This window comes from Sardina pilchardus, chromosome 24, assembly GCF_963854185.1.
Source record: "Sardina pilchardus chromosome 24, fSarPil1.1, whole genome shotgun sequence".
NCBI classification, from domain to species: Eukaryota; Metazoa; Chordata; class Actinopteri; order Clupeiformes; family Clupeidae; genus Sardina; species Sardina pilchardus.
Window position 1 is genome coordinate 464633 of NC_085017.1, and position 12868 is coordinate 477500.

A 12868-nucleotide genomic window follows, 5' to 3' on the forward strand; every position below is an offset into this window, starting at 1 on the left:
CCCGTTTTTGGTTGCCTGTCCCCTGGAAAATACAGGAAAAACTACTTATGTCCCTGTTTTTTGTTTTGATATACCTTGTATGTATTTAAATCAGATTGATAGTCAAACTGAAAATGAAAATTATCCCCGGTTTTGGTCTCGGACATCTGGTCACCTACAGTAGCCTATGCTAGTGCATCCAAAATTAGTTGTTTCTGCATCCAACCATTTCGACAGTTCTTCCAGGATGAGGCATGTACACTACAGTAGTTGGCTGCTCTTCCTGCAGGTGGTGTGATGGATCGCATACAAACCAATGTGTCGGAATGGAATATGTTTACACTTATCGCCCATCCACAATCAAATTCACTCTAGGCTATTCGGATTGCGCAATTTACTTGGATAGGTTTATTGTTTTTTCAACGATGACAAGCTCAAATGAAATAGGAGTAACGAGGCTATTTTTAAAATGTAAGGAGTAGAAAGTACAATTACTTGCGTGGATTCCGTGGAAATGTAGGCTAAGGAGTAGAGGTAAAAAGTCGTCTGAAAAATAATTACTCAAGTAAAGTATAGATATGAAATTTCTACTTAAGTAATGTAACAAAGTATTTGTACAGTACTTCGTTACTTGACACCTCTGTGATGAAGGATGGAGTAAACATTAGACTCATCGCCTCCATCATTCACAACCCCAGTACAGAAAACAGAAATAAATAAACAGAATGTTATCATCTAAATATCATAAACCCATATTTAGCTGCGAAAAGGACAAAGACAACATATGAAATGTTGAAAATGACAAATTTGACTATCTCATGGAATAAAGGCCAATGTACTCATTTTGAATTTGATGCCATCTTTTTTGGGTTGGGACAGGGGCATGTTTACATGTACTGCTTCACCTCGTTATTTTAGAACATTCTGTAAATGTTTAGAAACTGAGGACACCAGTTGCTAGAGTTTTGAGAATGAAATGTAGTCCCACTCCTGCCCAATATAGGATTTCAGCTGCTCAAGAGGGGTCTTCGTAATCATGTTTTTCATTCCATGATGCACCTAACTTGACAGGTCGGCTGCAGACAGGCCATAGCACCCGGACACATCCTCTATGAAGAAATACTGTTTAAATATCTGCAGAATTAATTTTGGTAATTGTTTTCTTGAAATATTCAAGGTTTTCTTTGAAAAACACATTGTCTGGAATGGATAATGTAGTTGCTACAATACTGTGCATCATTTAGAATTGATTGTGCCTTGCCAGACGTGCAAGATGCCCATGCCGTAGGCACTAATGCACCTCCAAACAGTCATGGATGCTGAGTTTTGAACTATGAAGTTAGATAATTGGATAGTACCTCCTCTTTATCCCAGAGGAGTCCATGATTTCTAAAAAGAAATGCAATTTTTTATTTTGATTGGACTAACCACATGACCTGTTTCCACTTAACCTCGGTCCATATTTCAGCTCGGGGTAAGATAAGACATAGCATTTCTGTGTCGTGTTGAGTATCGACAATGGTTATCAAAGTTTTCCTGAGCCCACGATTTTCTCTACAGAAACAGGTCTGGTTGTAATGCATGCCATGAGGTTCAAAACACCATAGGCATCCAATTGGCTATTGTTTTTCAGCTCTGTCCCTTGTTTGCAAAGTTTTCTCTGGATTCTCTGAATATTTAAATGATGCCATGTAGATAATGATAACCCCAAATACCTCTCAATTTCATGTTAGAGACATTGTAATTATATTGTCTCATCACAGAGTGATGAACACCCTTCCCTGTTTCATGGGCCTACATGGTGGGCCTATGGTGCCTAATTGTTGTGAAATATTCCTTTCACAACTCTACTCCATTTTGATGACCCAAGTCTCATCACAGAGTGATGAACACCCTTCCCTGTTTCATGGGCCTACATGGTGGGCCTATGGTGCCTAATTGTTGTGAAATATTCCTTTCGCAACTCTACTCCATTTTGATGACCCAAGTTTTTTAAAAAACCTGTCGCTATCACATTCAAAATTCTATTTTCCATGAAATAGTCACATTCTCTTTAAATTAGCATTTTGTACAACATCCCAACTTTTCTGTGTTGTAGTTGTAGCACAACCTATTCCTCTTGTCCACCTCCACAGATAATCTGTAGGATAACAATTGCATCCTTCATTCGGCAGCCTATAAAACATATATTTTTGTTAATAGTATGATAAACATTACAACTACATCAAGTTTTGCGGCCAAAAGCCTCCCGAAATAGCTCACAACAGCATCAAGATGTGTAGTGTATGGGCGTGGTGGTGAAGCTTCGAATTGTGCTGTTTACCTAAAGGAGATCAAGTGGAGGTTGAGTGGAGGGAAAGGAGGAGAGTCAACAACAGGGTAGCGCAACTATTATATTTTATATGGTAAGGAAAATAGATGGCTGGGCATGAGCTAACCGTAACGTTAGTTGATATGGCTTACTTTGAGTTTAAGATGATGGACAAGACTGGCTTATGAAAACTGGTCCAACTTCACCATGGGTGATTTTTAGAGAAGCCCATTAACGTCACTTAGGTTTTTCTGGCAACTTTGAGTAGATGGGAACAGTGAACTATGCTAACGTTAGCCAATGCTAGTCAGTGCACTCATCTGCCGTTGGTTACTATTCAGCTAACCTAAGTATTTCGTTTTAGCACAAGGTTGGTCAAACGCAGTGAATTCATTTTGTTCGAGTTTAGAAGTTGACAGGTTAACTTAAATGTATTTTCTAGTGTTACCTAAACGTACACACCATTGTGTTAACGTTGGTCACGTTTGGGCTGAATGCAACATGGACTTGCCTCGTGTTCAAACTGAAGGTTAACGCTACTTGACCTGTTTCCTCTGAACCTTCCTAGTCAAGGAGATTAAAAAAAAAAATCCCGTGATGGCAACACTGTAGCGGTCTACTACTGGTTGAAATGATTGACATTTCATATATTGTGTAATCATTGTCAATACATTTTTTTTTATAAATTGTGTATATTCGAGATTTGTCTTAATGAAGCTAACCTTAGGTAAGCGGTCTTAGTTCTGTCGAAATGCTGCAAGGCTACTTAGCAAGCTAGCTGGCTATGTATTCAGCACGAGGGGGAGCGAGGAGCCACCAAATATCACAAATGTTCGTGAAGTGAATGTTATTTTATAACCAGAATCGCATTGTGGCATGAAGATACGGTCTTGCATGGCCAGTTAGCCGTTTTCTGTGTAATATTTCGTAAGCATAAATGCGTTCTGTCAGTTATTTAGAACCATGTAACGTTAATTGAATGTGTAAGTTAGTGGACCGAAAATCTTAGGTAGCTCGTGCACGAGTTGACAGGCTCTTCAGAGGCTTCACTTTTTGGCTGATTGAAGACACGGTTGACCTTTGCTGTTAGCAGGCCTAGCCGATATTTGGTGGCGTGTTTGAAATATTTGACATTTGCGTTTTTATTCAAATGCCATTTCCTAAGGATATTCAGAAACAGCGCAACGTTAACGGATATCAGATGGGGCCTTCACTGAAACTTTCAAATGGATATATTTTACCCGAAGGCAAAATGACACCAAACACACTTTTTGTTGGGGGAATCGACACGAAGGTAACGTTAAATTCAATAACAGCAAACATATTTAACCCGTGAATATCTGTTTTGATGCCACGGCTATTTCATTTTAATCATACAGGTGGACGAGAACGAAATAAAGGACTTCTTTGCCAGGTTTGGCCCAATAAAGGAAGTGAAAATAATAACATACCGTGGGGGCATATGCAAAGGGTGAGTTCAGACAACAACTGTCTTGATTTTGAAGTGGCTAGTTTGTTTCCATCATGTCTGGTGCCGACTCGGTGTCTCTTTTTTGTACTTTCATAGATATGGCTTTGTGTACTTCAATGATGACGTCGATATACAAACCATCGTTGAAGTAAGTGCTATACTTAGCGCTTTAATTATGATAAGCAAATGCGTTTCTCTTTATTTAACGTTAGTTGAAATAGGCTAACCTTACCCATCATATATTTCAAAATCACAGTCGGTTTGATACCATAATCAGGATGTCTGTCTGTGTGTCCACAGCAACAGATCAGTTTTAAAGGACGAAAACTCAAGTTGGGACCAGCCATCATGAAGGAGAGAAGCTCACGTAAGTTTTTGTGTGCAGTTAAGGACGTCATTTGTGAGCAGCATAATTTGAAGTCTGTATCATGAACTACATCAGTGAACGCCTTTGTTTTATAGACCATTAGCGCCATCTGCCGTTTTAATTATGTACATGCAGTTTACATTTATGCTGAATTGAGGATGCACAGAAAGCAACAGAGATTAAATATTTGACCTGGATGTGTGTCTGCTTCCATTTATTAACTCGACTTTATTAACTTACTGCACAAACCCTATATATATCATATGTGTGGGTATTAACAATTTGTTTATACTATTGGACCATGAAATTACTCAAGTCTACTAGCTAATCTACAAATTAATATTCTTATGTCTGAGCCCTTACCGAAATATTGTTCACTTAATTGTATTTCATACAGAAATATGTGTCCCAGTTATACTGTGTGTTGGTTATGGTCTTCACAGGTGCTGTGCAGTCTCACCTCGTTGGCAGTGCTCCATGGATGACCGCCCCCCAGTACATCTACTGCAGCTGTTGCCCCCCAACCCTCAGCGCGCCTCCGAACTCTCCGGTTCTTAACACGGCTGGACAGTACTTACAGGTATACACACACACACACACACACACACGCACGCGCAAGCTATGCTCAACCAGCTCATAATTACTGGAATATACTTCCATTGACATACTTACAGGTATGCTCAATCTGATACACACACCCACACACACACGGATACAGATCTATGCTCAGCCAGCTCATAATTACGGGAATATACTTGCACTGTGTGTGTTGTTTTTGCACAAGTGGATGCCAGCATGACATTGTGCTCGACTGAAACGAGGCTTAAGCAATCAATCAGGTCATTGCTCATCGCAATGGGGTTGTGCTATTTCATCATAATGTGTTGGATCATGAAGTAACAAGTGTGCACACAACCGCGGCTGTGTGATTAGTAACTACAGTATGTCACTGTTTGTGTGAGAGTATGTTGTCACGTGTGTGTGTGTGTGTGTGTGTGTGTGTGTGTGTGTGTGTGTGTGTGTGTGTGTGTGTGTGTGTGTGTGTGTGTGTGTGTGTGTGTGTGTGTGTGTGTGTGTGTGTGTGTGTGTTGAGCTACTTCGGAAGCTCCCGAACCTCAGCTTTCGAGAGAGAGAGAGCGAGAGAGGGATGTGTCTGAGTGAGAATGTATTGTTGTGTCTGTGTGTGTCACGCCTCCATGTATTTGTCTTTCAGCCTTACCCATACTCTAGTCTGCCTGGAGTCATGATCCCGCAGATGCCTGTGGGCTACGCACAGACTGCCTGCTCTTATCAGGTACACACAGGCACGCCGACAAACATTCTTAGACATACACATGGTCACAGAGAAACACTCACCAAACAGTGACGAGAAATCTTATTTTTACAGAACTCAGAGCTCCATTATAGTTTCATAATTTAAAATGTTTTACTGTATTCTGACACTTTCTGTTTGTGCTATATTAGACATGTATTAAAAATACAAGTGTATCATATCCGAATAAAGCATGCACTCTGCTGTAACTTTGATGTGCAAGTTTACATGCTTGTGTGATGAACGTGCTCAAACACATATAGGAAGAAATATTTTCTTAGAAACATTTCTAATGTATTTGGTGTGTGTGTGTGTCAGTATGCCTCTCCACACTGGTCAGGGGAACAGAGGACGCGACTCATCAATCAGGTGAGAGGATGGAAGACTGAAACTGAAGTTCTCCGCATCAGCGGTCATGGGTGGGGTCAGAGTAGTGTAGTGCCTCATTAGACCTGTAGGTGGAAGTATTGAGAAAGAGGGGGGAGGTACTAATGGCTGATCTGAGCAAGTCGATTAGGGCGGATTTCCCATACATAGTTTAAGCCTACTACAATAAGAAAGATTTAGTGATGAAGAAGCTGGAAATTAGTAATTTGTCTGAAGCTTTTATCCAGCTTACAAATCAAAGTTTTACAACTAATTAAGAAAAAGTTATGAATAGTTCAGTTGCATAGACGTACAGTAGGCCTAATTGCCACATAAGGAAGAGAAGAAGTATTATCAAGCTGCTGTCGTCCATGATGGATGCTGATGCTGGGTCTTGAGGTTAATTTGCCCAAACCGTGTGTATGTGTTTGCAGAACTATGTGGACTGCGGAGTGCAGACTTTACTGACGTTGCTGTAGTTTGAGCCCCCTCTAGCCCTATCAACTTGTGCAGGCAAGCATGCTTACAACCTCCTCTTCTCCTCCCTCTCTCTTACGGCGTACTCACGCTAGGTACGGTTCAGTTGTACCCACAACATTTTTGGGCATCACTTTCAGACTGATTTTGAGAATGATAGAGAAAATAAATAACAGCCAATGAGAACCCCTAACATGTTATTGGTGTGAATGCCCCTTTGGTCTATTAGCCTATAGCAACAGGGAGATATAGGCTCACTGGCAGACCTGCAAACTTGTCGCTTTTCGGCGACAATCGCCGTTTTCTTGGTCAATTGGGTCATTCACGTGAATCACGCAGAACCAGAGAGTTTTTATTTGGAGGGGGGGGGGGGGGTAGAAGGTAGAAGGCTGCCCTTAATCTGTATGCAATGCAGGCTAGAATTGCGAAACATTATTGGCTAATTCTTGTAATTGACACTTCTCTGGGCCAATCGGAGTCTTAGCACTTGCTTCAGAATCTTGAACACAGCGCCAAATTCACGTTTGGATAAGACGCCTGACTACCGCGCGAGTCATTTTTGTCAGGGACGACACCGCGTTCGGTTCACAAATATGAACGTAAAGGTAAAACGGCCCCTTCTAAGTGCATTTATTTCTTGGACCGAACGCCGTGGAGTCCATTATCCCACTTATTCCACTGTTACCATTTGTTTTGTGTTAATTTCCTGTTATGATGTAAACGTTTAAACAGAGACCGTGGTACTAGACAATCTTTGGTTTAAATCGCTAAAAAGATGTTGTCTTGTTAGTAGAACTAGGCTTCTACTTTCCACCACATATCAACTAATTTCTAAACTTGCAGTACAAACTGCCGTTAGTTCTCCAGCTAAACTAGCTAAATTCAACCACCGTCATGTGCGATATGTTATGTTCTGAACGTCTACAGCTTGGATGCAACGTGACCGTTCTTTTAAACTTCACAACGAGTTTGCCAAATTAATAGGCTATTCCAGTGTGATACGGCCAACAAATTGGATCTGTCATAGGTGTGCAAATAACGTTTAATGCACCCTCTGTAGAACGCAGGACGTGCATTGATTTGCATTGAGCTCAATGAGCATCAAACAGACTAATAGGCTAACTGGAAAAAACACCATGCAATATCTAGCTATGGTGAAGAAGAGTATGTGACGATGTGGGGCTATTTTAATTCCTAAGGCCAAGGGAACTTTATCAGGATGCATAGTATCCTGGATCCATGAAATAGCTGGCTTTTAAAAATAAAAACATAGGCATATAAAAAAAAAATCCTCCTGCACCTATGGGAATTGACATAGGGGTCAAAACAAGCCTACTTATGCCCCTTGTATTTAGGGAAGAACATTTATTTGTTTACGATACATTCTTCATTTTTTGAAGAAAATCCTTGATTTTTACTCATTTTTTTAAATGAAGGCATGAAGATGATTTTCTATTCCTCTTTTTAGTCAACATAAGCATGGGTTCAAATACGTATTCTCCCCTGTGTGTGTGCGTGTGTGTATGTTTGTTTACATACATCATACATGTATATGCATTATATATAATATAATATATGTAGTAATATATACATAATACCCCCCCCCACACACACACACACCTTCGGACACTGTCACCTTTTTTACGCTGAGGGGTTTGCAGGTCTGCACTGGTCACTTCCTGGGGGTTATTGCAGGCACAGAGAAGAGTTCCTATAGGGTTCCTCTTATCTTACTCAGATTAATGGTAAATAAGCCGGTAAAATTGACATTAAAATAAAAATAAAAAAATCTTTTTTCATCTCTTCTCTCTGTCTTTTAGGGGTTCTTGTCGTGGCATTGCTCCTAAGAGGAATGAGGAAAGAAGAAGAGACCTCCACCTCCTGATATCAGCAGGACTCCCAATTTCTGCTCCTCAACTGCCCAGGAGACAGGCATTCTATAGCCCTCCTGTCCCACCATGAGCCTACAGTGGGTCTACATCCTCCACCCTGGGGTGCTCTGTGTGTGTGTGTGTGTGTGTGTGTGTGTGTCTGTGTTTGAGCAAGTGAGTGTGTGTGCATGTGTGAGAGTGAGGGGTTGGGATGCATATTTTTGCATATTTATATTTTATGTACATGATTACCTTTGGTGTTTTACTGGAGTTTGTTTGTTCGTGATACTGTGGCCTATTATGTCCTTACGTTTGGCACATGTAGAAACTTCGGTATGTTCCTGTGATATAGTTCAACTTTTTTCAGTCCAGACTGGCAGGCATTAATTAACATTAATCAATTGGCCAATTAGCCATTTAATAGTAGCCAGGAAAACGGCTGCTGCTCCCCACTGGCATTTTGGACACCGTTTTGGGTGAATTTCTTTTTTGAATAACATTTATTTAGCTGTGTGTTTATGTGCATCAAATAAGGGGGTGAATCACTTAAGTAAATCAGTTAATTTTTTTAACTTGCCTATCACGCACACACGTGATTTCTCCTGCTAGTCTGGGGCTGTGTGTCGGTTGTGCAGTGTAGACGGAGGCAATTCGAAGTCTATGCAGTTGTCCGTTCGGTTGGTTGGTGGCGTTTGGCCACTGTCGGGGGTTGGCAAGCGAGCTGGAACAATCACTGCATTAATTTTTGAGCTGTCTGGGGGAGTCAGGAACGGTCCGCTCCATTCAAGGCTTTGGCGGGGGGGTTGTTAAACAATTTAATTCACTGCAATGAAGGACTAACCACGTGTTCTATCAGCACTGATTCTTGACACTTGATTCTGTTGTGTGTGTTTGACTTTGTTTTGGGGTTTATCTTTTTCCTGCACTGAAAGTTTTATTCACGTGTGAGTTTTAATCTTTTTGATTGAGTGATTTAAAACAGAAAAATAACTATTGATTTATAATTTTGGCAGTGATAATGTTTGTTAAAAGAAAAAAAAAGATATGTATAAAAATCAATAGTGTGTGACTGAGTATGTGTAGTTTTTGCAGCTCTCCTGTCGGCCTCTTTATCGAGTGTTTTTAAAAGCGACCGTTTTAAACCACCTGTTTCTGCATGTGGCCGACTAGATCATTTGGCTAGGTGTACTTCCCTGGGTGACCTGTTCACGTTGTTTGAAGTTTGATGTTTTGTGCTCAAGTGGAAATAAATGAATAAATATGCAATCGGGCTCTGATTTTATTTGGCCATATCTTGATTTGTTACTGATAACAAATTTGAGTTGTTATTTTATTTAATTTTTTTTTATCCCCTGCTACTTATCCTAGATTTTTATTTTTTAAAATGCTTGTTATTTCATGGATCCAGGACACTATGCACCCTGATACAGTCCCCTTGGCCTTTGGAATTAAAACAGACCCACATCATCACATACCCTTCACCATACCTAGATTTCATTCTCATTGAGCTCAATGTGAATCAAACCAGCTAATAGGCTAACTGAAATAAAACCATGCCAATCTCTTGGTATGGTAAAGGGTAGCCTATGTGATGATGGCTTGATATTTTAATTCCAAAGGCCAAGGGGACTTCATCAGGGTGCATAGTGCCCTGGATCTATGAAATTACTGCTTTTAGAAATAAAAATCTGCCTGCCTCTGATTTTAACACAAAGGGTTAACATACTGTACAGTAGAGGTTCCAATGCTTATGACCCCTAGCCTAGAAATCTAGACGCCCCTAGCGGCAGCAAATGTAATTTGGCTGGCGGGGCAGTCTAGGCACGATCCATAGAGCCAGGGAGCTGAGAACTCGAAAAAATCAGCGGGCCAATCACAGCGTGTATAGAGTCGGTGGGTGGGCTTAACATAATGGTGACGCATCCTGTTATTTGAAAACAAGAAGATGATTCGTTTAGCGTTATCCTATTGCGTGGAGAGGGAAGGTTGCGCATCCTACTACTTGAAAACAAGAAGATGATTCGTTTAGCGTTATCCTATTGCGGGGAGGGAATTTGAAAGACAACTGTTTATCCCACCCCTCCGATTGAGCCCTGTCTACGGTGAGTGTCCAGACCCTACATCTTGATGTGGGTCTGGCTCGTCAGGCTATATGACCCCTGTATTTTAAGGAAAACATTTATTTATTTACAATTCATTATTCATTCACAAAGAAAATTGATGTCCTTAAAGGTAGGATATTTCCTCCGTTTTTAATTTAAGGCATTAAGATCACTTTCCAAAAGATTATTATATTCCTCTTTATAGTCAACTTTAGCATGTGTTCCAATACTTATGAAGGGCACTGTATATCCCTTCATCTAAGTCTGAGGTAGATGGCAAATCAGCTAATTTACCCAAAAAGCTGGCATGTTGCTTTAAATGATGAATTTTTGTGTTGGATAATTTATGTGCTTTTGGTCATCTGGCAAGCCTCATTTGCCAGGTGTCACCGAAAATTGTGCCAGCATGCAGCTGCAGGCTGAAGACAAAAATGAAAAAAATATATACATATACATTTTAAGAAATGACAACTAGCTGACAAAGCTGTTGCGAACTATTCAGCAATGAGTACAAATTAGATAAATGCACTGTATGTATGTCATGGCCAAAAGTGCAGTGGTTAGTCAGCAGAAAGAAACTTGCATCCCTAAATTGATTCAGTTCACTAGATTCAGGTCACCCACATAAGGCCTAGGTTTAAGGGTCTCGTCTGGCAGTGATCATCTGGAAGTAGAAGGCATAGACCATAATGTAAGAGTTAGCGTGGTCTTCCTCAATTCTTAACCTTTTCAAAGAATATTGAGCCAATTTGTGTTTATTATTTATTTGTTCATTTATCAGGGACAGTGCTCATTAATCAACAGACAAGGTTCTGTATGGGCTATCTCATCTGTCGTCACTAGCCAGTTCTTAACAAGATAACCTAGAATAAAACAGGCCTACAGTAAGAATAAAACAACTTAGACAGTATAGAATGATACAGAGAATTATCAGCTTGCCTACCACATCTGCTTGAGTCAGTAAATCAGAGAACTTGATTTTCTCTTTTTAGATCTTTTTTTAGATCTTTTCAATATTAATTAAATTATGAATATTTAAAACAAATCTCAACAAAGTGGTTTCAAAAGTATAATTCAACTACAGACTGTTAGCTCTGGCGAGAGCAGATCCTCATCCAGGGTTCCACGGCAGGTTGAAACTGATGGCACAGGCATGATGTGGAACCTCAGAAGTTCCAGGCAATATGACGGCATGTGAGTTCTGCAGACAGGTCCAATTATGGACCTTGGAACCGGAACCATATTTTGAGTGGTTCCACGTACAGGTGTTTGACCTTTGAACCCAGGGGAGCTGTGCGTGTGCAAAACCAGAGCACTGCTGGATCCAGTTTTCAAGAGGGACTGTGGAGGCTGACGGTGGACTTCCAGCTCCTGGGTTGAGTTTCCTGGCTGTGGGATGAAAATTCACTATTTCGGTGAGTTCACTTCAGCGTCACTTCACCTCAAGACTTTTGTTTGTTTGTTTTTTCCTGTATATTTGCCATTATATACCTTAGATAATGCAGGTAGTCTGTCTCTGTCAGCCTTGTTATCTGAGGAATACTCCAAGCACACACAAGTCCCTTTCCCACATGAGCGAGACATCCGGATGTCAAACGGATATCAAACGGGTGGCTGTATGTGGGAACGCAAAACTCGGGTATTTTCTTACCCGGAAATCACCCTACTAGCCCCCTAGTGTAAGTGTCTGAGTCCCTTTCTCACATAACTTCTAGAAGTTACCCGGACATATTTACCCGGGTAGAGGCACGACACGGACATTTCCCACATGCGCTTTATGTCCGAGTGAGATACGGATAATTGTGTTCACACTAGACCCGAGTAGGAGCCGCGAGGGGTGGGGCAATGTCAGCACTTGCAGGGGGAGGGAGATGACGCTAAATAAATGCGTTGTTGTGCTGTGTTGCCTGGATGATGCGAACTTACATCAGATCCAAAACATCATGAAACAACAGAAGTAGTTAGCTCGCTAGTCAGCGGGAGCTAGCATAGAGGAAAAAATAGCTAACGCCAGGACCACAGTAGGCAAACAAAGCTCTACTTCAACTCTCTCTGGTATAAACATCCAACATAACAAATTAATAGAAAATAATGACACACCTGGAAAATATAAACAGCACACAGAGGTCTGAGGCTCCTTCCCAACTCCTACAAAAAGCAACAATGCTAAATAACAGCAACGTTAACTATTAGCTGTTAATTGCTAACCACTGTAATAAACAGCTAGTTGCAAGCTAATCGACAACACTTCAAGCTATTCACGTTTGCAAGGATATCCTGCCTGTCCCGCAACAAACACAACAACGTGATTGCAGTTAACATTTTTATTGTACATACACAACAAAATGTCACTGTTTTCTGTACTCCGGTGTTCTCGTCTGTGTTTTATACTCGTAGGGCAATGTTTATCGTTACCATGGCAATTTGTACTTTCTGCCTCGCGCTGCTTTAACCCTCTCTGCTGCAAGGGCGCATTTCTACACGTCATCGGTACGCCCCCCCCCATCTCTACCCAGAACTGTGCCGGCTGCGTTCCCACCTAAGCGCACCCGGGTAACATCTAGAAGTAGTACTAGGGGGCTAGTAGGGTGAGTTCCGGGTAAGAAAATACC

At 40.9% G+C, this 12868-nt stretch overlaps 1 protein-coding gene across 7 annotated transcripts; it reads left to right on the forward strand.

The window, feature by feature from the left end:
• The first annotated feature begins 2267 nt into the window (after positions 1–2267).
• Positions 2268–9420, forward strand: dazl (deleted in azoospermia-like). 7 transcript variants are annotated; one of them, XR_009937183.1, is made up of 10 exons: positions 2268–2384; positions 3456–3584; positions 3670–3761; positions 3858–3909; positions 4062–4128; positions 4572–4708; positions 5342–5422; positions 5759–5809; positions 6241–6378; positions 8104–9420. XR_009937183.1 is itself a non-coding variant. In XM_062529345.1 (10 exons), the coding sequence occupies exons 1-9, from the start codon at positions 2382–2384 to the stop codon at positions 6283–6285; spliced, it is 657 nt and encodes a 218-aa protein (XP_062385329.1). In that variant the 5' UTR covers positions 2268–2381; the 3' UTR covers positions 6286–6319; positions 8104–9420. The 7 variants fall into 7 exon arrangements, 6 of the variants coding, with proteins under 6 accessions (XP_062385329.1, XP_062385330.1, XP_062385331.1 ...); XM_062529345.1 differs by having other exon boundaries at positions 6241–6319; XM_062529347.1 differs by lacking the exon at positions 2268–2384 and adding an exon at positions 2400–2660 and having other exon boundaries at positions 6241–6319.
• The last annotated feature ends 3448 nt before the right edge of the window (positions 9421–12868 follow it).

Coding starts and splice junctions, on each gene's coding strand:
- dazl (XM_062529345.1), top strand. Junction 3,910..4,061: donor ATATACAAACCATCGTTGAA/GTAAGTGCTATA, acceptor GTGTGTCCACAG/CAACAGATCAGTTTTAAAGG. Junction 5,810..6,240: donor GGACGCGACTCATCAATCAG/GTGAGAGGATGG, acceptor ATGTGTTTGCAG/AACTATGTGGACTGCGGAGT.